Below are 27,593 nucleotides of genomic sequence, written 5' to 3'. Positions count from 1 at the left end.
GTTTGCAAGACTGGAACGCCATTAATGTTCACATATCACACTGTCACAAGGACCAACCTCTCTTCCATGAGTAGATGCACACTTTCTTTTTTTTAAGATTATATTTGGGGCTTTTATGCCTTTGTTTGACAAGACATCTTAAGCGTGAAAGGAAGGGAGAGGGGACAACATGCAGCAAAGGGCCACAGGTATGAACCAAACCCACAACCGCTGCGGCAAGGGCATCTACTCCACCCACTTAGCTACTGAGCACCCCAGTGCACGCTTTCTTCTTTGCAGTCATACGGTTGGTGGGTGTAGTTAGGGAAAAAGAAAATAGTTCCAACATGAAACTGTTCACAACAAGGTGTGTAGGTCACCATGAGTTACTAAGTCATGAGGTAATTTTTGATAAGAGACATCGCTCTTGAGGGGTTTTTTTATATATTTTTTTGGTGCTTTGAGCACCACAAGCTGAGTGCCATCTAGTTCCATTATATTGGAGAGAGGGCAGACATCTCTACAGCCAATATCTCTAACACTCGTCAACTAGCATCAAAACTATCTGGACTGATAAATAGCAGGTAGAGGAAAAAATATGTATTTTGATTTTTGGCTCAATTTCCCTTTAATAACGGTAATGAGTGATTAATTCTGTCAACTGAATCAACTGTCCCCAACTTCATTATGACCTCACCAGTGCCTTTATACTGTAAATTTCCACTAACACCATTATTTTTGAGTCCATCAGGTATAAAATTTCAAGCCAAGCTGCCTGTGGTTTACCACTGTAGACCCATTGCTTTGTGCATTATTATCGTCTAGGATAATGGGCCATTTATGTGTTGATTGCTGCTGCGTAGGGTTCTACCTACTAAGCCACAGGCACATGTTCTCCTTACTTGTCCTTTAACACAGTTATGTATTTTTGTTTGTCAGAAATGGGAAAAAGAATGCAGTCAGGCTGCCAAAACTTCCCAAGCCCCCAATTAACCTGCTACTGTAGCTGTTAATGCCGCTTTGCATATTTTGTCAATTTCTCCTCATTTGAGCTTCAGGCTACTTAGAGGATTTCTCTGCATGTCCTGTTTCAGCACAGATCTCATTATCTTTCAAGAACAAGCTAGCAGCCCCTTTATTTCCCACTCATTCTTTTTCTTTGTGGAGTTGGACGCTGCAGTACTGGTGGGACCAGATAGAGCATAATCATTGCCGATGAGCTAATTTAATGAATTGGTTTTGTCACATTATCCCAGTGGAACGCAGAGTGCCTCCAACGCCAGAGCCAAGCAGTGTTTGAAATGACAGTCAGGTGCTGGGTTGATTATAATCGCCTTCCTTCCGAGGTTCCTCATTAGTAGCTTTAACACTCCACGATGGAACAATGAAGCTGTGCATAAGGAGGCAGGGCAGACGAGGAATAGAAAACAAAAAAAAGGCACTAAAGTAGCTCGGAACCAAGGTAGACTTGCCTCCTATAAAAGACTTCCATATCTGTAACTCAGCCGATGTTCTACAGCAACGTAGATTTTCAGTTTATTCTGGGAGAAAATGTCTTCCAGCTTCCTAATTAAGCGTTGTAGACTTAAAAAGCAAAAGCACAAAAAAAAAAGAGTTGCTCAAAAATTTGTTTCTCTCTCTTACTCACTCTTACTTTCCAAGGTGTGGAGAGCAGCAGTGATGTGGCCTTGTATTCAGGCCTTGCTGCGGGGGTGGTGACAGTGGTGCTGCTGATCATCGCTGTCACTCTTTACCGAAGGAGCCAGAGTGAGTACGGTGTTGATGTCATCGACTCCTCCGCCCTCACTGGGGGCTTTCAGTCCTTCAGCTTCAAGACCTCTCGACAAGGTGAGCCAGCGACTTTATATGTGTCTCACAAATCCGATTTGCACTCAAAATTGAGCCATAAAAGGCTACATCCCACTGTGAACATAGCCTTCCCACCACATAATGTATCCATAGTAGTAACATAAGAAAGTGGACAAAAGAGACTCTTAGTGTTACTTGTGGTTGAAATAATAGAGGGTAGATGGAAAAGACAGGAAAAGATGATGTGTTAGATAATGATAGAGTATGTCATGGAAGTTTTATTAAGCTTCCTGTAATAGTCTGCATTTAAATCTAATAGAATTTAGGACATATCCTGAGGAGGACATCTTTGATATTTCACTCTGTACATTCACAATACGCAGCATATCTTAGCTGTGTGGTGGTGTGTAGGAGAGTCTGGTGCCATGTTGGAGCATTTAATTAATTCATTAAGATATGCACGCTGTTTGACTCCGGTAGAATCACACTCAGCACACCCCATAAATTAAAGAGAGTAGAGTTGAAACACCTCTCATTACTGCTGCTGTACGATAGCTCCAGGTTTTCAATAAACTAAAAAAGAATGACACCATACAGTAAACAGGCACAACAATTGTATGATAGTTTAATTTAGTGGTTTAATTTAGCTCAGTACAGGCTTTACTGTTTTGGTATGCATTTAAACTTATACTAGTTAATAAACTTTTTATTCTGTATCAGGAATCCAAACAACTTTAGAAATACATAAAAGAGGTTTATGTGATTCCGAAGAGCCTCTTCACCACCTAAAGATACCAAACTTTTCTTTGCTCTTGACTTTGCAATAAGAGGTTGTTAAAACGCAGTTACAAGCAAGTACTAAAATTGCTCTCCACCACCTAATTTGCATAAATACAGCCCCAGCTGCGCTGCTTCACCCACCTTGGCACAAGTGGGTTCATCTGGATTCTCGAAATGGACAAAAGCACACACACACAAGCACAACTGGCATTTGGATAACACATGCTGTGAAGATACAGCCTTAAATGTGTTTGCTGAAATTAGAAATGGATTTAAGAATTTACTCATTTTGAGTATTGACTTTTTTTTATTAAAGGTCCAGGATACTGGCAGAAATGGAAAATTATTACCGATTCCACTTTTTCCTTCCCGATTCCGATCCCTGAACCTTAGGTATCTGCCGATACTGAGTACCGATCCGATACCAGCGTGTAAAATAAAAATGGATGGGATATGAATTGTTGTATGTCTCAACTCCTAAAACTCTATGTAAAATATTAAGAAATAAATCCATAATAGTAGAATGAATGCCATAAAACTTTTTATTATTATTATTATTATTATTATTATTATTATTATCCAGTGTTGACACAGATCAAGACACAGGTTAAAGTGCAGCCACACAATTTGGTAAAAAAAAAAAAGACATTTTAAAGGCTACAGTAGAATGCTTTTTAAACTCCGCTCCGTTTCCGTTTAGTCTGCCTGTAGCGTGCGTATGCGTAATTACGTGGTATCGGATTAGTCATAGGCTGTACTCGCCGCATTTTAGGCAGTATCGTAGACATTTCCGATACTGGTATCGTATTGGTACAACTCTAAAAATGATATAATGAAAATAAGCCTGAAAATAAGAATGTTGCGTTTTTGTTACCTCAGAATGAGCCATTTATATCTACATAGGGAGTGGACCCTCGTTCACAGAGTCCGCCATATTGCACCGCCATGTTTCTACCACAGCCCAGATTGGACACACCGAACTCTGGCTCTAGACAGGGCATTCGCGTTTTCGTGACCGGCCTCCAAAGTTAGCAGCCCTCTACGAAGAGCTGAACAGCGCCGAAATAAACCACAGATTTTTAATGTGAAACTGTTTTAGTCAGGGTTTTTCACTAGTATAATTTAGCTGTTCTATTTGTTCTGGAGAGCAACAGACCTCTGTGGATAATTAAGCTCCCTGAAAAAAATCTCCTGAACATCCGGATCTTAAGTAATCAGAGAAAAAAAGGTGAGCACACATTAGCAGTTGCTAGGCTACTGCCTGTATGCAAAAAGCTAAACAGTGTCAAAGAAACACTAGTTTGTAACACAAAACTGCCCTTTTCAGTGTTTTTACCCATTTTAATCACCAGGGGTCTCATTTATTAAACACTGGTAGGATCCATACTAAAAGTATACATGCAGACAAAAGCTGAAAAATGGCATACAGGGGGAGATGGTGACACAGCACTGATGAAATAATGACTGAAATTTAATGTGGTTACAATTGAAAGCTGCTTATTGAAAAGTTATGGCTCACTAGCACAAGCGCAGATAACACTGCTGGACTGAATGTTTCTGATAAAGTGGATCTGTAAGTAACGTGTGATATGAGGCAAAATTAAATATGTGAGAGGAAGGCATCATTATTCGTATAATGATTCCTCTCGCATTTAATTTCTACAGTCCGGCTTCAGTTCACCACCTTACCATCTGCGTCCCCAATTTCCCCGTCTCCAAAATGTTTGTATGCATAGGTCAGAGATGGCCCACAGGTGCACACATTCTCTGGTCAAGTTTGTTTTTATTGATCACGTGGGAGGTGGCATACGCCTCTGTCAGGCCTTATTATATACATATATGCAGTTATAAGTGAGACCCCAGGTCCATTTATTTCCGATGATGCAACTCCCGCTGAAAACCTCCTTAACAATGAACAATAAAGGAATCCTAAGGGTGAGACAGATGGAGCCTTCTGTCCGTTCATTTCATCCTGATGTGTGCACATTTCCTGAAGGCTTGTGGATATGGATGAAACAGAGCAATACTACAGAATATCATGGAGGCAGTGTAGCATATTTCAAGCAAGATTCAACCATAGGAGATGACGGAGAAATTAAAATAACAACATAACTGAATTAATTGGTAATATAGTGAAAATAATGCTCCGTCCACATGTTGGGATGTAACGTTATATGGCTGCACAGACCATCACCGCCTACAACACTGCCTCAGTTTAAAGGTACGATATAATGACCTCCTCCACTGTCGCCTTGTTTGTTGTTTCGTGAAACTTTTGACACTGCCCTCTATTGACTGTATCTATGCCAACATAAAGAACACATGGAGTGTGAGGAGGCTTTTTGACTACAACCGAATCACACTATTTCTATGAGGTCAATGTTTCAAAAGACCCTAAAATCCATCAAAAATCAATTTAACTCTGCACTTTTGCCTCGTAATACCATAAGATGGCATTATAATATAAATGAAGTGTCAATCTCCTTCAAACATAGGATCTACACACAGATAAAGAAGGGAGACCAGACACAGGTCTCATTTTTCAGCTTGTCTCTGTAGGTGAACAAAAATATACAGCACACACCCACACACACTTTCGCACTTTATGGAGACCACAGGATGCAAGATGTGGTTCTGAATCTTCATTGCACCTCATTTCCATTTCCAATACTATAAATGTACTCACATATTAATGTCATTGTATGTAAAATAAACTACAGAACATGTAAGCAAGCTGTACAGTTTTGTATTTATATGTATATATCTATGAATTATGCATACATTTCCTTGTATTGATGATATAACTACATCAATAATTAAACTGCTTTAGGGGCTAAAATGACTGGATTTAATTTTTCAGTGTGTTTACTTCAGCCTTCTGGAGATTCTTGCTGTCTGTGGTGTAGTGCACTAAATGTCCAATAACACAAACAGTGTTAAGCTTAATCTGTAAAGCACACCATGCATTTATTACTTTATTGCAAACATCAGTATACCCCAAGCAATAAATGTGCACTGAAAACTTATGGTAACAAGCACATTTTGTGCTCTTAACAATTTTACAATTGAACTCTTATCTATTATTACTAAGATCTTCTTAGTACTGTCACTTCAGCAAAATATTAAACAAGAGGTGTATCATCAGGGTAGTGAGTCGGTTTGTGGCATTATTGGCTGTTTTGGGCATTTTCTTACATACTACAGAACTTCAATCAATTATTCATGATTTAAAATTAAAAATTTAATTTATTAGTGTTTTCATTTTTTACACCCGGCTCCCGGATGGAGCATTTGTGGCCCTGTGGTTCCAAACACAGAAACATCTGAGCTCAGAAACGTGGTGTGTTTTGCCCCACAGATTGAGGCATATTTTTACAAGGCTGGCATTATGGGTCGCCACAGCAGCAGCTCTCAGCAGGGCATAATAAAGTTCATTTTGATAACACAGCAGGAGCCAGGGAAAGCTTTAATCTTGGTCCCTGTTCTCCTTGATAGAGGGGCTAAAACAGCCCAACCTCCATAAAATCCAATATGCCCTCCCTTCCTTATACATTGCAGCCCGCTATACACTGCCACAGTAGTTACACAGTAATCATTTCATTTCAGTTCTTTTTCTGCAATCACGTCCTTGATCATGAGTCACTATGACAACAATTCGCCCTATTCCCAGCAAAATGAATCGGCAATGAGCATTCTTTTGCTCATTAAGAGAAACCACGCTGTTTACTTAACCGTGTCTTTCGTCATTATTTCATGCTCGCTGGAACAGCTGTCAACGAGTCATTAATCACAACAATATTTCACCTCACAATAAACACATTTATCTGTAACTTTTTCTCTGTTTCTCTGTGTTTCTTGGTTGATCCACAAAGTACTGTCATTTGATTCCAGTACAACATACATGCAAATGGTCACAGTGTGTGACTGATCAGTGCATCATTCTTTTCTTTTTAAATCACTATGACAACAAATTAAAGCATATTACTACACTGCAGCAGTTATAATCTGCCAGTTGTCACTTTTAATTGAGACATTGTTGCAGTAAGGTGAAAGCCATTCCTGTTTCCATGGTGTTGATATTATAGCAATAGTTAAAGGTGGATAAAGTTGTCATGACACATTTTAGGTTTTTTTTAAGTTGTTGATAGAGGAAGTCCTGTTTAAAGTGTCACTCTCTGCCAATGTAATTGTTGCTTAAGGATGTCTAATTGTTGACGATAAATATAATTTTCACTTTGGTTTTTTTGGTTTTTTTTCAGCAAACCCCCTGCTTATTAATTCATCCATGCAACCTGATCTAACAGTGTCACGTACCTACACCAGCCCCATGTGTTTCCAGGACTCTATTGACAAGGAGCTGATGGCCGAGCGCTCGCTCCTTGACCCGCTGCCTGATCTCAAGGTTAAAGGTCAGAAAATAGAAGTGTTTTGAAATTCAGTTCCCATAGTTGCCAACTACTTTTGGAAAGGTGAGAATTACAGAACAATGTGCAGTTCTGCTGCTGCAGTTTGAAGGATAATTTATCTTGCTTTGAACAGGCTTTGAAGCAATCTCAAAGAAAGCTGTGATACAAGGAAAAATGGTCATCACCTTAAAGGGCATCACCGACTGACCATGTGCGAAGCCACGTCCCCCTTAGTTACTGTTGCTGAGCCGGTCAAGCTTTTTATTCTTGTGCTGCACATATGCAGTTTGCACATTTACCACTCCAAATTTGTGGTGGTTTTTGAATGAATGTGTTTGTGATTTCAGACAGAGGTAAACTAAAACAGGCTTTACATTTATATCCAGCAACAATCAGCTTTTGCTGGCTGAAATGATGCTGGCAAATTTTATCACCTGTAGCTAAATAGTTATTTCAGTTAACATTAGCCTCATGAGCTGGTTGAGAATGCCATCTCCAATTTTAAGACTTTATCTTATACCCAGTGCAAAGCATAGTGCAGTGGAATGCAATGCAACATTCATAGCTTGTTTCAGACTGATGCAGTTGTCATCTCCACAGCCAGCACCCACAGGGTGTAAATAGTAACAGTAGTTTCTCCATGGGCGCGTAGGTCTTAAAATGAGGTGTGGTCACATGTGTTGTCAGCACAGTGCTTATTTGAGGCAGCAGAAAGCAATTGCATCGTTGAACAATAAACACTTGGTCTGAAGGAAACAGTGCAGTATTTTCCTGCTTTTAGACTTAGTTAGACACACAGGGACACGCATATGGGTTGCAGGGGAGTAAAATAATACATCATGAATGAGGGAAAAACTAATTACATTTTTCTAAAATGTGAACATAGCAGAGATCAGTGCAGAGCTACTATCTGACTCCCCATTAAGACAGACAATGTGCACATAAATGCACATGATTGCAGAGCCTAGTTTTGGTTGCTAAGCTAAGCTAATTGGACAACTGCTTTTGGGTCAGTTGATTGGTGAGTGATTGGGTTTTACAGAAACCAAACTGTATTTAATTTTTAGAGTAATCTAAAAAAAGTGCAATTTTCATACTGATACATGCGTGACTATATTAAGCAGAAACCTATGAGGCTGGAAAAAAAGCAACGTGGATGTGCAGAAAACTGCAATTCCTTTAATGGCCACTTGAGGCTGTCTCCAAAAGTGAGTCAATCCCCATAAACCCTCATGTGAAAATACCCAACTTTACAGCAGAAATAAACATGTTTACAGCCCATTACAAAAGAGGTTTCAGTCTCTACAGCTAATTCACCCATTCATGACAACTGTATGGGAGTGGTGAGTTTTTATATAACTCACCTATTTGCATTTTTGAGGCCCTAAAGTTGCACATAGTTAAGGGTGAGGTTGCTTTGAGTGAAAGACTGTCTGCAAGGTGTCAACACAGTCTATGAGTCAGATCCACCCCTCGCTCTTCCACAGCTCCACCCATTAATTGCCAAATTTGAGGCTTTAAATCTGAGTCCACAAAACAGTGGGTGACGTCTTGCTGGCTATGTCCATTATTTTTATACATTCCGTGGTCTACATTGCTGTTGAAGTTCAAAAACTAACCATATTCCTGTCTTTTCCTCTTGGTCTGATGTTTATGATATGAGTTTATTTACCTGCAACAAACAACAAAGTCACTTTTATGTCATTGTATTTGTAGGGGTGGCAGAGAGGGCAGAGTACCATGTCATGTCCCACCCTCAGACATTTCCAAGGGGCCTGGCTCCAGACTACAGAGGGGTTGCAGTAGGGACGACGCTGGGCAGAAGAGGCAAGAATCTCTTCCCTCCACAAGTCTCTTTGACTCCCAGTAGGCCTCTCCACAAAGCAACTGCTGTGTTTGGTCATGCTGGAGGCAGGCTGGTAGTACCTAACACAGGTAAGCCCAGTGTGGGGAAATTCCATTTGACACGTTCCTGTGTGTAAACTGAAAATCCTTCAACATTAAACTAGAAATGGCAGAGAAGCTGAAATCTATAACTTACGACTTTGAAACTACAGCAAAGCTGATACAGGGAATCTGGTAATGCATTTTGAAGTTGTTTGACCTTGTCAGTGTTGGTCTGCGGGGAATATGTGAAAATGTCTTGGATCGAGCAAGTAACATGAACATGAATATATTATTTACTGAAGTGATGGAGTTAGACAGCATTGGCATTTTTAGCCGACCGGTGTGTCCTGACAAACCCAATAAATATTTCTCAGTTTTTCCTAACCATAGAAAATGCATATTTTTTTGTGTTAGACTTTATAAATTAATTTTAAACGTGTTTTCAGTATTTACATTTCAAAGAACACGCTGTACACTATGAAGAAAATGTAAACATGTCTATGTAATATAAGCCTGTGATGCTCAGTCTGCCACATTATTCAAGCAGCTCTTTCTGGTGGCCTACATTCATCATCCAGTCCCTTGAGGGTCTTTATTTAACTGCAGTGTAGATTGGCAGTAATTGTTTATCATACAGTAAAATATTGCGCATATGTGTGCATCTACGAAACAGTCTGTGCGTGTTTTTGTGACAAAGAGACTGCTGGCAGCATTGATTTACAAGACCTTGGGGACTTGCTTCCGTCACCTTTTCCTGGTGCCATCACCTCTCTGGCTGTCACCTGTAGTAAAGAGACCTGACAGCCCGGCAGGTGTGTGCATGTTGTGTATTTTGATCAGTTTTTGCATTCCTGCTTCTCTGCAGGTATCAGTCTGCTGGTGCCTCACGGGGGGATCGCAGAAGACACTACCTGGGAAATGTACATGATCATCAACCAGGAGGACAGCAGGTGAGGGACTCTCACTGAGGCGGTGCAGTCTGCTTCTTAGGCTGCTCTCTTTTAATCTTTCAGCCCGTCGCACCGCATCTCTCATCCCTCTTCCTGCCACGTCGTCCCCTCCTCTCTTTGCTGAACATGCACCACAACAGACACACACGGATCCTCTCATACGGAGAATGCACAGCCCGGTGTACTGTACACATACACACATACAGATACATATTCCCACACAGCATGGGGTTCTTGCTCATCTTGCAGGCACTACAGGGGAGGACATGATGTGTCACAAATACATTGGCAGCTGCAGACAGATTGCATTACTGCCTTAAGCAACTGTCTCAGCAGAGAAAGATACACTCCATGGCTCCGGTGGCCTGTTTTATGTTTGTAGACATAACGGTGACAATATCTCTCCCCATCATGACTGGTTAGAGTGGTGAATATTGTGAATTCTGTGATGATAGATGATATTGATTAGGTTTTTGGCTCCATGGAACACGATATGCTATAAAGTTTAGATGACTGTTGCCTACCAGCAAGAGTCTATTTCTGTAGCTTTGCCGTCAGGATTTTCACAAAGCTATTACTTGAGGAGGAAATGGCATGAGAGATAAGAACCGTTTGAAAGGGGGTGTAATAACTTTGACTTCTTTGCAAGAGTCTCAAAAGGTATCTGACAACCACAAGTCAGGTTTTTGGACAAGTACTTGATTTATAGCAGACAGTATCAATGTGTCAGCATGTCTGTGTGAAACCTTGCTAGCAAGATATCACCCATAACAACACAGCTAACCGCCTGTGCTTCTCAATGAAATTCGATTTGTACATCTGAGGGAGAATCAAAAGTGACATTTAGTGCCATCTGAAATCCAACTGTCATCTCACCTGCACCTCCCCCCGCCCATTAAGTGCCAAGGGTCATCTGGGTAAAGATACAGATCAAAGGTCACTTAGGCATAGGTTGTGGCTCAGAGATGAATTAGTGGGCTGGTTATACACTGCCCAGCCTGAAGTCTCCCTCAAATTCAGCCAAGCTGCTGCCCTCCAGGCTCCTGCTTTGCTCTGATAAGCCTGATGCTGTTTACTTCTCTGGCTGCTGTTTAAGAAGCTGCAGGAGCCGTGCACCACTGAGCTGTCAGTCAAAGCCTATCTTCTGACAGCTGCAGAGTCCAGGGGAGAAATTGGATCCTTTCTTCCCATTCAAACTCGGCCATCTACATAAGACGGCGCTTTCCTCTGCAAAGAATAGGAATCGATCAGCTCTGGCTCGGTTTCAGGTGTTCGCAAGAGCTTTCGTTCGTCCTCTGGGCTTTACGAGGTTGTTTTGTGTGTGATCTTCTTCAGCTCAGCAGGGGACAGTGGGTAGTCCAAGGACAGAATCATAGTGTGACCAAAAAAATGCCTGATATGGTGTGACTCACACAACTTTGAGTCAACAAGTTGAGCCGTATCCGCCCTGTTTTTTTTATCATACATTGCAGGGGGTCATCTATTACTCTGTAGTGTCAGTCATACTTGCCTCATACTAGACTCTCATTTAACTTTTTGGTTTGTGGTTGTTTTTGATGTTATGTTATTTGTACTGTTATGTCAGTTTCAACTGAGTTGACCAACTTTATTTAGCACTAATACTTTATTAAGTCTCTTGAACCCAGGTATTTTCTGTAAACCCAGCACTGACATATTATCACCTCACAGTTCTTGTTGATGACATGTAAGTAAATAGCGCCTGTTGACACATCCAGCAGACACAGAGCAGCATTAACATTATTTGGACTGACTCCTAAGGGAAATACATTTAGCTTTAACTAAATGCTTCAATATGGTCCCCAGCTAGTCGCTACCTTTGTCTGTCTGCCATTTGATATTGGGCAGATAGTGTGCAGTGACTTTTTAGAGCTTTATGGCTGAAAACAGCTGCGTGCTGCTCCTGAATTTGACGCTGATGAGAGCAGAGAGAATGTACCAAAACAGTAAAGTTTCGTACTGTAAAATCAAAGCAATTCATTAAAACACATTAAAGGAAAACTTCAACTCCCAAAATAACCATTTGTATATCAAATACACACCGTGTCACGTTGAATTTGTGAAGAAAACTTTGTTTTCCTTGCATACCTCCGAGGTGATCAAAGAATCCAAAAATGAAGAAAATTCTTGATGAATTGCAGTCATAAGGGTCCATCTTTAACAACAGCAGAAAGACATCAAAAAATCAATTTACAAACTCTCACACAGCTTGTGTAGCATAATCCTAGTCTCATTTATCCAGTTATAGGTCCAGTGCTTCTGAAACAGACAGCCCTTTTTGATAGTGAACTGAGCTAGAAGTGAAACTTGTCTCTGCTCTCTTCAAAACCAGTCTCCACTTACAAAAACAGTAATTTTACCTTGCTGAGCACGAGAGCTGCTGCTCTTCCACTACCTCCATCAAATTGTTTGCATTACTGTGTGATTTTGGTGAATCCCAACTAATCCTTTAAAAACTTAAGTCCCACAATAATGCTAACTAACTAAATGGTCGCGACAACGGTACACCAGCAGCTCCCATGTTTAGCAAGATAAGATTACTGTTTTAGTCAACAGGGCTTAGCTTTGTAGGGAGCTTAGATAAGTTTCACTTTTAGTTCGGTTTCCATCAGAAAGGGCTGTCTGTTTGGGAAGTACTGAGCATACGACTGAATCAATGACAATGAGGCTTGGATTACACTATACAAGGACTCATGGCTTCAGTTCATGAAAAATTTTCTCTGTTTTTGGATTCTTCATTCACTGTGGAGGCATGCAAGAAAAATGTTTCCTTAAAAAATTCAGCTAACAAAGGAAGTGTAATTGATACGCTCTTTTGCGGGGGTGACGTATTCTTTTAAAACTGCTTGTTTGACAAAATCATGTTATGTATGCCTTCTTTTTTTTATCCAATGTAATTTTTAATTGTTCACTAGAATTATGTTCTTGTTTGGTTTGAGTGAGTTTAAGTAAAATATTAACTCTCTTATTAAGTCCCAGCACCAAATTTTATGGCTGTATTTGTGTTCAATTCTGACTCCATACTTCTATAAGAGCTTGAAAGACAAGACTGTCTAACACTAATGAGGCCTTGTCAAAATTATTATTTTTGATTGTGGTCTGACCAGAAAAAAAGCAATGAATGTCATGCTGAATGCTGTTGTGTAAAAAAGTAAAAGGGGTGTGTTGTGTGTGCTCCACATATGAAACAGGACTTAACTAATAACCCCGATCTATTATCCAAAATTTAACCATCATCCTGGAGTGATTTTTCTTTGTTCTCATAACCACAATCAGAGATGCTAAATAACCATCTTTAATCTTTGCTCACAGGCAATCTGGCTAATTATCATAGTCTCAGCAGCAGGTAACCTTGGTTTTCTCCGAGCCTGGGGCTGATTAGCACAAAAGTGCAGCTGCAGGGCCACGCTGCTGTCTCAATGTGTGAAATTATTTTTAGACAGCAGATCATAACCTCTTTTAATTTTTTAGTGTTGATTGGTAACAGTATAATGACGAAGTTTCGCACAGCACTCTGCCTCAGAAACTGTTAAACAAACAGGAAGCAAACAACCTAACAGCAAGTGCTGCGGGGGAAGGCTACCGTCTCAGCACACACACACACTCTCTTGATTTGGAAGTTTCAGAACAGTTCTTATTGCTGAAAACTACTCAAGCAGGATAGCAAAGCACAAACAAAAAACAATTCATTCTCTCAATCAAGTAAAAATGTCAAACATTTGTTCCAGCTTCTCAAATTTGAGAATTTGCTGCTTTTCCCCATCTTGTATTACTGTAAACTTAATATCTTTGGGTTTTGGACTGCTGGTCTGACAAAACAAGACATCTATAGATGTAGCTGTAGATGTCTGGCTCCAGGAAATAGTGATGGACAACTGATTAACCTTAAGAGACTCATTGGACTGCTAGTGATCTCAGCTGTCGTTACTGTCTTTCAGAGCCTGTAGCCGCCTGAGTTTTGAAGCTAGAGTGAAGATACTGAATAACACTCCAGAGTTAGGCCAGATTTTGTCAAAGGAAAAACTGGCATGTCCATATTCACAGAGCTCCATTGACCTCTCACCTCAAGATATCTGAATGAAAATGGGTTTTCTGGGTACCCACGAATCTCCTCTTTGCAGACATGCACACTTTATGCTAATGCCATGCACTTGGGGGCTAAAACCATGCATTTTTTTGCATGCAGTCCAAATATGTTATTTTTGCCTATTGTATCTGAATATTTCGGCATACTGGGATCCCTAAACAGTCTTGGAATTGCATAAATTGGATATGACTGGAAAGATGAGACTGTATGTGTAATGATATTAACCCCCAGATCAGCCATTTCAATGTAGTGAGATAATTTTTTGAAACTGACCGCACTGTATAAATGACCTATTGTGACCTCAAGGATAATCATAGCCTTATTAAACTTTACAGCCACAAACTAGAGACCTCAGGCATTCAGAGGATGGATGGCTTTGATAGGCTGAATGGAATTAAGGGGTTTCTCAGCAGTTTCCAAAACAGAAGTGTTCGCCAACCAATCACCGAAAAAATGACAGTTCTTACAAAAATGTTAACAGTTCTGGATACTAAATCACAGCATGAATTTTTCTGTGGTGTTCCTCAGGGTCTTGGTTCTTTAATGTGGCATTTTGCAGGGATTTTGACCATTTTATCAATTCTCATGTGGTGCTTGAATGCTTAAATTTACCACTAAATCAGTGTAATGAATGGTACCAACCCAAGAATTGCTGCAACAACTTATGTGACACAGTTGAGCATGCGAATAACCATCATATGCATTCATCATAATGTCGCTCTAAACTATTAAAGTTTGAAGAGGCACCATACCAAAACATGATGTTTGTTACATATTTATGACTAGAAAATCTTTACATACAGTGCTGAGCTGCATCTCAAATTAATCCTCAGATTCTGTGCTTTCAGGTGACGTATACCACGTCTATGAGTGGCATATACAATTAACCTGCTATCTCCACCTATACATCCCCCACCCCCTTTAAAAAAAACACAAAAAATGGTTCTATGGTGGGTCTCAGAGGGTTAAATCCCAAGTAATCAAAACAATTTATTGGGAAATAAATTAAAAATGCAATTAGATTGGAATTAGGACACAGCTATTGACTTGGTTATCTCCGGAGTAAGGTGGTACAGTGTTTATGTGTCACCATGAGAAGTGGAACCTATAAAAACGATACTTCTGATGGTTAACTCATTCTCACTTTGTTGGTGTTTCCTGTATTTGTGTGCAAACATATGGGTCCATGCTCAGTGTTCACATTTGTGATGCATCTGTGCCTTCGTGTCAGCGCCTGTCCCCGCTGCAGTTGTATTAATGATGTTGAGAAATATCCATGCTGCTCCTGTGACAACAGCACCGCTATCGTGTCCTGTATATGCGAGGTGTCCAGCCGGGCCAGCTGCATGACTGATGGTGGTCCCATTGATTGCTCTCAGTCTTCAGGGCTTCCAGCCAAGATTGGGCCCCTGGCCAAGAGCAGCTTGGCCCAGCTAATCTGTCACCAGGCTGGCCAGAGCAGGCTTCATAAGCTCCATCGACCCACGAAGCTTACACGCTGTGTGCTAAAGCCTGTCCTCCCTAGCCCCACTGTCCATTAGTCTTGGTGCTTTAATCTTCCTCTATCTGTGCGTCTGTGTGTCAGCTACTCAGGGATTGATTCATTATGAGTGTCCAAGGATTTGAGTTTACTTTGTTCACAGTCAAGGGTCACACTCTGCTATCTGAATGCTTGTTTAAGCAGTGATTCATTAGTCTTTATTTTCATATCATCCTTAACCCTTTTTGCTGCATTGAAATACAGAAAAATAGGGCTTGATTTTATCCTAAATGCATATGGTATTTCAAGATGTGTTGTTTTAATATGTTCTTTTATTGTACCTCTCTATGTGCAGTACGGTGTCCGAGGATGGGCCAGAGATCTTCTTAAGTCCTGCAGTCACGTATGGCCCACCAGGCCTTGACCTGTCCTGTCCCATAGCCATGACAATAGCCCATTGTGCAGAGGTCGCTACTGATAATTGGACCATCCGCTTAAAGAGACAAATGCAGGACAACAAGTGGGAGGTAAGCAATTTCTATTAAACTTCAGCAGCGGTTATCAGGTCCAGATTCTCTGCTGCAACATCAGTGCAGAATGTTAACAAGTGCAAACACACAACTTTCACCAGCGACTGGAATATCAAAACGATCTGATAAAACTGCTACCACTTACTTTGATGAAAATTTTCATCCTGCAGTGTAGTCATGCAAGCACGGAGCCGATTTCAGGGTTGCCAGCTCAGATTTGTCATTCTGTATAAAATTCAGCCTTTCAAGCTCTACCTCATGCTGTCATACATCCAAAAGAAATGTCAGACCAAATGCGAATGGCGGCTATTAGTCATTGAAGCATTCATTTCTTTTCCCAGTTTAATGATAATGGTATTTCAAAGCATTACTCCTTCATGAATCTGTGATTTCTGCCTTGCAGCTGTTCATAAAAATTACACAACAAGCACAATTTATATTAGGAAGAGAAAAAACCCAATTGTGTTTGTACATACTGCACACCCTGTATGTCTTTTGTTGTTTATCATATGGCAAAACCATACAAGGAGATATGTATCATCTTAATTATATTTAAAAATGTTGTTATACTGGGATCACTGATTGATTGACTGATTTAAGCTTTGATTCATGTGAACAGTAGAAAAAAAACATCCACTAAAAAGATTCAGCTACTATAGCATTATTATTTTCGTCTTAATCAAATGGTGTCAAATGCTAACAAATCACTTCTTCGTTGCAACAGTGAGTAAGTGAGTGAGGGAGTGAGTAAGGGTGAGAGGGAGGGAGTAAGGGAGGTAGTGAGGGAGTTGCAGTTAGGAATAAAACACTGTGACATACAGTAAAATGACCAAGCTCTATTTGCACCCGGCCCCCAGGAGTGAATTTGTGTTTTCTAAGGCTGACTCGACGCCGTACTTACGCCATAGGCTCTACATCAACATAGAGACTATGCTATACCCAAAAATAGCATTTTATGTGTTGTGTGTGATTTATCCTTTGGGGATTTATACTTAAGCAATATCACACGAGAGGGAGTAATGTACTGTATATCGTCACGGCTGTGATTCGGTCATAGGCATGAGGCTGCAGGACCTTGAGTGTGATATTGCTTTTATACAACAGTTCAACAACAGCTTAAACAGTAATGCTGAGTAAGGAAATGTTAACAAAAGGTGATGAAATAAATTATTTAAGTATGTTATTTAGCTCCGCAAAAAAAAAACCAGTTCCCCCAGTCTGTTGCCAGGCAACGCAGCACACATGCCAGGAACTCACAAGCTACTTTGTATTTACATCGATCTGCAACTGTGTAACTTCGTCCACATCAGCTGATGAAACGTTGGCAAACCTGGATGTTGGCACGGCCGAATTCAGCTTCCTCATCTTCTCCTGACGACCACTCATAATTTAATTCAAATGTAATTTTGGGGAAAATATCCATCTTCTTGGTGTAACGCTACTGTCAGTTTGCGTCAATGTAGCAAGGGTGGCAGTTGGTTAATTAATGGTTGCATTTATATTTATAACACCTGTGAGCAGAGTGATTTTACTGTTACATGTCCCAGTGATGTTATACTCTATATCAGCACTCATGGAATGCCTCTCGTCCAATCAAATTACTCGGTCGGAACTAACTGTTGTATAATTTGGGATTTATCCTGGCTTCATATTAGCACCCACTCGTCACTAGGCTGACTTATACAATGTAAAATGCCCTAGGCTTGTGCTAGTAATGTTAGCATCTTATATTTGTTTGACAAAAGTGTTAAGTATAAGACAGTTGTTTTGTCTGTTAACCTTGTGAGTTGCAATGGAGCCAAATTTTCTAATGTTACCTCTGTTAAATGTTGCTGTTTTCCATTGCTTCATATGAGTAGAGAGAAGTCGGCTAGCCGCTAGGCTAATTTATACAATGAAAAATGCCTTAGCCTTGTACTAAAAACATTAACATGTTGTATTTGTGAAAATGTGTCCAGATAAAGACAAGTGTTTGTCTGTGAATGCTGCGAGTTATAGTGAAGCGGGTTTGTGTACTTGTGTTTGAAATTGTCTCTATTAAACCGTGTTTAATGTGTGTTTTGAATCAACTAAACTTTACAGCACATCACAGAAACCTCAGCCGCCGACTTGTGTTTTGGAAGTGTAACTGCAGAGTGACACAGACACACCACCGCACAAGTATAAATGCTCACAACAGTGTAGGCCACGTGCGTAGGCTACGGCATAGGGTCTGCCGCGCAAGTATAAATCCCCCTTAAGATAGCGAGGGCATGACCCGCCCTACTCCGATTTACTCTGCCACTGATTGTCTTACCCTGACATTCTTACCCTAACCCGAACCAATCTCACTCCTCTAACCTAAACCGAAGCAACCCAACCAACAAAGGCAAAGAATACTAGCCATTCAGAGCAAAGCCATTCAGCAAATTCACCCCCCAGGATGTGCGCTGGACTTTGAAGCCAATTAGAAAAGAGATGTCTGTAAATCAATGGGTAAACCTTATTGAGAGTCCAACCCCTTGCGAAATGACTTGTTTTGCTATTAGAATTTGATCCATTTGGTCAGATAACACTTCTGAAAGTCTAGAAGAGCTGCACGAATAAATCATTTCATCCTCATTCAAGGCCACAGCGGGTTAGCCACTCAATCAGCGAAAGTCTCTTGTGAACTTGCTCTATAAACCTCATTATGCGGAAGATGCAGGTAATTTTAAACCTGGGAAGTCTAACTTTTTTGGCCTCATGCGCCACTGAGCCACTTTCAAAGGAAAGAATGGGTCCCGCCCCCAACATTGTATTCAGTTCTCTTTATACATCCATGATTCTCAGGGGACTTGTACTAATTAGGGACCTCTGGTAATTTGTAATAATTGCTGGAATCGTCTGTGATCTTAATCCCATGTAATCTGCCATGTCCATAATTTGCCAAGTAAAAATACAACTGCAAATTACTTACCATGTCTCACCAAACACAGAGGTCATGTGATAATATTAGTCAGTAATTTGAGATCATATTTAGGTGTTTTGCTTTCTCCGTGCCTCTCTCTGTCTCTCTCTCTTTGTCAGGCAAGAATTGTGGAGGCTGCATTGGCAATTATGAGAAAAAAGTTTTACAGCATTTTGGGTGCAGGTGGCTCATCTTGCCACACAGCATGGAGACTGTTCACAGAAAGAACAAGTTTAAATCAGTCAGAGGAGTAAAATCTCAAAAGATAATAACATGTGATGCTGTGTGGCAGAATCAATTCTGTTTGTTTGATCCACATTTTTAAAAAAGAAAAAAAGATTTGAACACTAAACACAAATGTAGTGGTGCTGTGTAGTGTGTCTGTTACAAATGACTGTGCTCATCGTTTCCAGGGGAAAATGTCAGTAAATTTGAGTAAAATACAGACTTCACATATCCCCCACCAATGCACCCAGTGAAACACTGACGTTGGGGGACAATATCTAAATCACATGAGGTCCCATGTGAATAGGGCTTAAAATGGAGAAACGGTAGTAATTTATCCACAAGAGCTATTCATAAAAAGGTTCAACAGAAGAATGTTGTAGTTCAAATGATGTCCCTGAACTAGCTATTTTGCTATGTTGAAAATGAAATTTGCAGACATATAGTTAGATTTTTTTTTTAAACTGCTGAAATGTTTATGTATGTAGTCCAATATGATACCACAGTGTGAGGTCAAAACGGATAAAGTGTGCTTTTTAAAATATTTAAGAATCCAGTATATTGCTATCTCTGTGATAGCTGCTGTGAGATTTCTTTTCTCACATCAAGCGCTTTCAGTAAAATAACACCTCTGAAAAGTCCTTCAACTCTGTCCTGTAGAGCTACTTCACAGTCTCCCAGAGACTTGTTCAGACATCAGACTTCAATCCAAACACCCTCTATCCATATCTAAGATGCTCTTTTAATGTTTAACTAACCTCAACAAAAAGCTATGGGGACCTCATCGAGGCAAAGCGATCCCAGTTTGCGTGACCTTGGAGGGCCTGTGGCTCTCTCCGCAGCCTGGTCTTTTCACTTCGTGTGACATTTACACAGACGTAATTTGCCAGTGGACGTGTTGCACAAAAGGGAGCTATCAAAAGACCCATCACCGATGGTAGCTATATGCCATCGGAAAGCAGAGAATAGGAGAGAGAGTCGGCTGAGAAGGAAGAGACAGACAGAGAGACGCAGACGGGTTCAGAGAAAGAGGGGGAGATGTTCTCCAAGAAAATGTAACGGCGTGACCCGTCTCTGTCACTGTGAAATAATGAGCCCTTTATCTCAGGAAGGATGCTTACTCAAAACCTAATCTCTAGAATTAGTAATATAATGGGAGATTGAGGTCTTTTTCCCCCTCCGTCTTTCTCTCCTTCCTTCTCCCTCGCTCTGTCTGCCTCTCAGTGCCATTCCCATTAAAGCTTGCACTTTTGTACTGCTAGAGTTTGACTCCATCATTTCTCCCCGGCTGCCTGGCGGGGATGAGCTATGTCATGGAGATCCTTCATGTCTGCTGCAGCGCTAATGGGGCAGGTTTAGGAAGCTGTGGGCCACTAAATTACCCTGCATTGCTTAATATGGCTCAGCCAGGCCATATGCAGAGGGGACCTGTGGGTCACAGTTATGTTTCAAAGGTGATTTAGGGAGGATTGAGTACGAGATGAGGAGCAATTGGCCATCGGATACAACTGCACCCCGCTAATCCATTTTGTCAGTGTTACTGTATCCCCATCTGTTTAGTTGATGCGTCATTATTCATTTGGCCCTCATTCAGCTTCGCACAGTTCCTGATCCTGAGTCTGTATGAGGGAAAGTTTCCAATTTACTGTCTGTGAAGTGCTGAAGTACCTTAATAATATTCTTAAACAATACAGTCACCTCTTGGATTTGAAATGCTGAAGTCATGCCTCTCATGGACTGTTAAGTGACTGTTATTTTTCCCTTTTGTGTATTTTTCTACAGTTAATAAGCTAATAAATGGAATAATAGATCCTGCTAAATGAATCATATTAGCAATGAACAGTGTAGCTCCCATAAAACAGGTTGAATGGTCTTCAGCTTTCAGTTTGATGGTTATATTAAATCCTCTTTCTACCTCTGCAAACAAATGCTTGGCAGTAATTGAAATGTTAATAATCATAAATCTGTATGCTCAGCTCCACTGCGTGTAGGTCAGTGCTGAATTCTCAAAACCAAAAATCATCAGTGAGACAGCTTTCCATTATTGAGCTGTTCCCATGCTTAACCCTAAAAAGAAGTGTTAATTGCTCAGGATGTGTGCTTAATGCATCACAACTAAATCTGATGTTTCCTCCATCTGAAGGAAGTGATGTCTGTGGATGAGGAGAGCACGTCCTGCTACTGTCTGCTGGACGCTCAGAGGTGCCACGTGCTGTTGGAGCATCCGGGCCGCTATGCCCTTGTGGGGGAGCCGCTGAACCACCAGGCGGCCAAGCGGCTGAGGCTGGCTGTGTTTGGCAGTCCGGATACCAGCAACTCTCTGGGCTTCACCCTCAGGGTCTACTGTGTGGACGACACGCCCCATGCATTTCAGGTATGAGGGAAGAGAGAGGTAGCCTAGAAACCAGACATATCTGCAAGCTCATGTTTTATTTGCTCTGGCAGATGACCCCCTTCCCATTCAGACAGAAGGAAACAATGAAGAGCCACTGATGAGTCCGTGTAATGAGAAAGTATATTTCTTACTTATAATTGAGTAGTTTGTCTTGTCAAAATTTCCAAAACATTAATTTCCTTTTACTTCAGGCTACAGAGGTAATAGGTCATAACACACACTGTTGTATACAATAGAAGGAAAGCACAATTTTTTTTTTTTTTAAGAGGGAAGTAAAGAAAATTGATACTTAGTATGCCCTGCCTCTGTAAGGCTATACTTAGACACAGTGGTGCTCTTAACTAAATGCTACTGCATGCGTACATGCTCACAATGGCAAGTCTGTCATTGCATTCACTTATGTCAGCATTGTAGCACCATTGGTGTTATCGCGCAAACGTTTGCCAGTTAGCAATAAAAACAAAGTACAACTGAGGCTGATGGGACTGTCATTAGTTTTGTGGTCAAAAACCAACGTGTCAGACAAAGTGAAATTGAACATAATGTGACGATGGAGCTCAATTAACAGTTAAGGGATCATTTATATTGTTATCATTTCTCCATAACAGAACATTAGTGTCTAAACTAGATTTCATGGCATTCCATCCAATGCCACGATTCCCTCGATTTCCCTCAAAACCAGAAATGTCAACCTCATGATGCCAGAGGATTATCAGTGCCATTGGGATGCATCATCTGGTCATCATGAGCGTACGGCCAGAATTTTATAGCAGGCTTTAAGGGTTGGTGAGGAAAAGCTGTCACCCTATAGGTCACCTGCAAGCAGATCAGCCAAATTACTTTGCAATAATAACCAGGTTTCCACCAGTCAATTCAATTCAATTTTATTTATAAAGCCCAATATCACTAATCATCATCATTTGCCTGAGAGAGCTTTACAGCATACAAAATCTCTCTCTCCTTTGGACCCTCACTGCAGATAAGGAAAAACAAGAAACTGAGGAGGGATCCCTCTTACTTAGGGATCTAAATCAAATCAACTTTATTTATATGGCACTTTTCATACAACAGTAACACAAAGTGCCTCACAGAGGTTAAAAACAACAAAGATCCAAACAGAAAACGAAAAGAAAAGAGAAAATCCAACCCTCCCACCCAACAAAAAGCTATTTAGCTCATAAAATTGAGTTAGTAGCTAGGTAAGAATGATCTAAAACAGAGACATAAAATGCATCAAAACTAAAACCTATAGGCTAACTAAAATAACAAAAAATAAAGGTGAAATGAGATAAGGACGTAAAAAGAGGAAGGGTAAGAATATAAAAAATAAATAAAAAAATAGGTAATAGACGGATAAATCGGTTATAAGAGGAATTTAAAATAGATAAATAAAGAGATCAGTTAAAAGCCTGATTAAAAATAGTACTGCTAAATAGTTTGGGGATTCAGTTACTCTTTAATAGTTCTTGAGATACTTCAGTTTGGAGCAAAGCGATGGACAGAATATTCATGTCCAGTATTCTAATATGATATAACTAGAATGACACTAGTCCAGTCTGCAAGCACAACCACTATATATGCCTGCATACATCTCAAAAAATAATAGAGTGATGTCAAGCAAGTGCTCCATAACAACTGCTTTCTGTATAAAGTGTGAGCAGCTGCAAGTGTAGGCTACCCAGGAGGATCACTGGTACCTGTGAGTGTGGATTGTGATAATGAGTCATATTGCTTTATTTGGCTATGTTTTGTCACTGCTGAACTTTGTCACCTTTAAAATTATATTGCAAGTTTCACAAAAAGCAGGCCATTAGTTTCCAGTAATCCTGCTTACAAACGAATTGAACTGAAAACAAAACCTCCTCTGTGGAAGTAAGTATATAAGAAATTTAAATTGCAGGGGTTTGGTGGTTGTGGCTGATGGTTTTGCCTGGGAGAATTGCTGTCTGGGTTTCTTTGTGCTCCACTGAAGATCTGCCTGTTCAGTAACATTGCCACTGGGAGATGCTTGATGACTAGGAGACAAAGAGGGACTTTTAATTACAAAGACAACAGATGCTCCAAGGTTGCTTCTCTGCCCTTAATTTGCGTAATTTAATTTGCTCTCTGTTAATTAAATGTGTTTCAGCATTGCATTCCATGTGACAAGTATTTGAACACGTTAAAATGAGACACATTCTCAGATGCTGCACCAGTTCGTCACACTGCGCTCCTGAATGGTGCTTTGTGGAAAGTTTGCCCTCCTGCTTGCAGTGTGGGCACTGAAACACAAACACACTTAGTTCTGTTGAAGTGTTCTGCAGCCAAAATATACTTTTCTTGAGAGTAATTTGTCTCCTATCTTCATAAACACACACAACTTTTCTAAACAGTGCTGATAGGTATCCTGTGTTGCCACCAGCCTTACTTCACTTTCAGCTTCATTCAAGAGGTAGAACTGCATGTGAACTGAAAGAAATTGGATGTAGGCACCAAGAGCCGGTTCACCCCACCTCTCCATCAGTCAGACATGGTTATTTGTTCATTTGTTCTTTTTTCTTGTTGTTGTTGTTGGCTTTTGTTTGTGCTTCATACGACAATTAATTTCCCCTGTGAGCTTGAAGCAGGAATTGATCAGGTTCAAGACAAGCCCTTCTCCCCCTCTCTGTGCCGTGTGACTGAGAGAAACAACACCATACATACCGGACTCACCCCTCCCAATCCCAAGACACAGATAATGTAAACACAAGCATGCAAGTACATACCAACACATGCACACAGATGTTATTGTTCTCCATAGATTAAGAAAAATCACAATACCTCAAGACAGGAAGGAAAGAAAACATAATATTGACAAAAGACTTTTGTTGAGATTTTTTCTCTGTTTATGTCTTGTCTTTGTGAACAACCAACATGTTTGACTAACAACTTTATCTCCCTGTTTGGCTCTAGCCATGTCGGTTTGTCACCCATGCAGTGTGTCGGTTTCATCCAGTTTGTGTTGTGAGAAACAGTGGCTCATGGGGGCTGTTCCTGAGCTCAATGGGATATTTCACCCCAAATCACAAAATATGTATTTTCCCTCTAACCTGCAGTTCTATTTAGCAATTAAGATTGCTTTGGTGCGAGTTGACGAGATGTCTGCCTTCTCTCCAATGCCGTGGAACTATGGCAAAAGGCTTGTGGTGCTTAAAGCGCCAAAAAAAAAAAATACATTTAAAAAACTCAACAGTAATGTCTCTCTCCAGAAATCATGACTTGATTACTCAAAATAATCCACAGACCTTGTTGTGAGCAGTTTCATGAAAGAACTATTTTCTTTCAACCAAACTAAACTAAACCCGCTAATCATATCACCGTGCAGAAAGAAGTGTACATATACTGCTAGCCAGTCCCTCCTGGTTTGTGCAGGCTGTGTTTGTGATTGTTGCAGCCTAAAATGTTTGATTTCATGGCAGTATGTCTTTAAAAATTATGATGCATGTTGCAGTGTTTATAGTCCTTTTTTTTTTTTTTTTTTTTTTTTCAAAAAAATTTGCAGGGGGAAGTGAAAATCGCAAATCCTTTTGTGATGCCTCAGATTCGGAAAGCATTATTATGAGCATTCAGTGTTTCCCACAGAATTATTTGTGATGGTGAGGGTTGGGGGGGCAGCAACAGCTGATCACAACCTACCTGTGAGAGGCTCACTACCTGTCATATTTTGCCACTTGGGCAGAAGCCCCACATCCGACACTGAGCTGTTAATCTACACAGACACTGAAATGGCTAGACGCTGTCATTAAACCTGTAAATAACCGTTGGGTAACGTTAGCCAAGTGATGCTAACAGTTAGCCCTGTCACTGTTTGTGTGTGATTCAGAGTTCTGATCCCGCAGCAGTAGTCTCATGATAAACGGAGAGAGAGGGAGAGGGAGAGGGAGAGAGAGAGAGAGAGAGAGAGGGAGAGAGAGAGAGCGAGAGAGAGAGAGAGCGAGAGGGGCTGAGCAAATCAATACACTCTGCACAGCTCTACAGTGAAATGAGATTTTACCTATTTTGATAACTCAAATCGAGTACAAGGTGTAGTTTAGTTAGAGTTTTTCAAATGTATTTTTAGCACCTTGAGCGCCACAAGCTGAGAGCCATCTAGCTCCATTTGAGAGACAGCAGACATCTCTCACACCAGCTTACACCAAATCAATCTGGACTGATAAGCAACATTACAGGTAAGAGGAAAAATATGCATTATTGATTTGGGGGTGAACTGTCCCTTTAACCATCAGAGGCCAATTTAGCTGAATTTATTTTTCTGATTTAATGGTCACAGCATTACTCCTAATGTGGAGAACCAACAGATTAAAGTCTTCCAGGGCACACACAACCTAAAACCCAATAAATAGTCATTACTTAAACCTGTGTATTTGTTTTAGCTTTGTTGTCTTACTTTGGGCATTAATTTGTGTTGTGTGGGTTTTTCCCATTTTATTTTTTGGAATTTTGTTTCATGAACAGCCAGGTAATGAAGGCTGCATCTAACAATTATTTTCATCATCAATCAGTCTGCTTTTTCCTTTTCTAAATTAATCAGTTAAGTCATTTGCTCAGTGTGTGTGTGTGTGTGTGTGTGTGTGTATGTGTGTATGTGTGTATGTGTGTGGGTGGGTGAATAAGAGGCACAACATTACAAAGTTCTTTGTGCGTCAAGATAGAAATGTGCTATAGAAGTGCAGTCCATAAACTTAATTATTATTATGTATCTTAATAATGACCCATCACAGTTTCCTTTTTTTTTTTTAATTTCACTCTTCACCGGAGATGAACCAGGCTGAGATTGGTCTGTGCGTGTTTCCTGTGTGAGGACATAAATAAATATCAACAGAAACCTTTTGTTGTACCTGAAAAGCTGTGTGCTGTACCCGAGGCCTGGCTTGATACACCGAGTCTGTCAACCATATAAAATATCTACCTTTTCTTCTCCACTTCCCTAACCCCCGGCCCACCCCCTGAAAAAAACAACCCATACCTTTCCTTATCAGGAGGTGGCAGTGGGCGAGCGCAGCAGGGGCGGGCGGCTGCTGGAGGAGCCTAAAATGATGCTGTTCCGGAGCAACACTTTCAGCCTCCAGGTGTCCATCCAGGACGTCCCACAGTTACTCTGGAGCATCAAGCCTTTCACCACCTGCCAGGTAGGCAGTTTACAGCTGTGACTTGGTGTCATTTAGCGCAAAGGAATTCAAGCAGCCAGCAAGTTTACTGTATATGCATCTTACTTACTCACTAATGTATACCGAGCTCCGCTTTCTCAGGGTCACAGAGGGACGCTGTGCACCTTCATCTTCTCAGCATCCTCTGTTCCTCTATTAGAACTCTCTCCTCTACCAGTTTTCTCACTTGGTCACATCAAAGCCAAAGGACGGCAGCAAGGGCACAGCAGGAGATCACTAAAGCGAGCTATCTCACCCACACACACACCCTTACAAAATTAATTATGACCGCCAGGCAGGCACACACACAATACACACACACACACATACACACTCACACATCTCCCAGTTATCTTCCTGGGGGTCTACATGCTGCATGTTCTGCTCTGCCCTGTGATGTTTATCCCACCAGTGACATCCTATTAGTAGAATTAGCCCACCATAGTACATCCAGAATACCAACAAGGTATTCTTGGAGAGGGGAGAGCTGCTGTGTGAGGGTCCTACAGGGAAGATGACTGTAGACCTTCATTCAGAACACCACTCTTGTCTAAAGGAGGCTTTTACAAGTAGCCATCTTCCTGTCTGATGGATGTGAAGAGAGGATGATTCATCCGTAAAACAGTGTTTTTGACCTGTTCTCACTGCGCCACTGTCTGGGTCACACAGTAGTTAGTAATGGAAGTCGAAATTGGCCTTTTAGATCCCATTTACTCCAAAGCTCTGTTACTTTTGGTTTTTCAGCTGTCACTTTTCTGGGGAAATGCAGTGCAAACTGGGTAAATTAAGGCATCTCTGTCCTAATTCCATGATGACATTACAGTTCCTGATCTAACAGATTGGCATTTGCAAGCATATTCAAGGCATATAATCAGAATTAGGAAAAGAAAACATAACAAGCCAACTAAGTGCAAAAAAAAAGGCCTGGAAAGTCTGAATTTAATGATGTGGCC

General features: G+C 40.7%; 1 protein-coding gene across 2 annotated transcripts in view; it reads left to right on the top strand.

Moving 5' to 3' along the window:
- LOC125905544 (netrin receptor UNC5D-like) overlaps positions 1–27,593 on the top strand; it is a 236,520-nt gene that overhangs the window by 202,539 nt on the left and 6,388 nt on the right. For both annotated transcript variants that reach the window (XM_049603559.1, XM_049603561.1), the window contains 7 exons: positions 1,642–1,827; positions 6,828–6,977; positions 8,691–8,909; positions 9,727–9,811; positions 15,752–15,923; positions 21,224–21,454; positions 26,473–26,622. In XM_049603559.1, coding sequence (XP_049459516.1) covers positions 1,642–1,827; positions 6,828–6,977; positions 8,691–8,909; positions 9,727–9,811; positions 15,752–15,923; positions 21,224–21,454; positions 26,473–26,622 — 1,193 coding nt within the window. The remainder of the gene's footprint in view (positions 1–1,641; positions 1,828–6,827; positions 6,978–8,690; positions 8,910–9,726; positions 9,812–15,751; positions 15,924–21,223; positions 21,455–26,472; positions 26,623–27,593) is intronic.

Source organism: Epinephelus fuscoguttatus, linkage group LG18 (genome assembly GCF_011397635.1).
Source record: "Epinephelus fuscoguttatus linkage group LG18, E.fuscoguttatus.final_Chr_v1".
Lineage (NCBI taxonomy): Eukaryota > Metazoa > Chordata > Actinopteri > Perciformes > Serranidae > Epinephelus > Epinephelus fuscoguttatus.
This window is presented reverse-complemented; position numbering and strand designations above follow the sequence as displayed.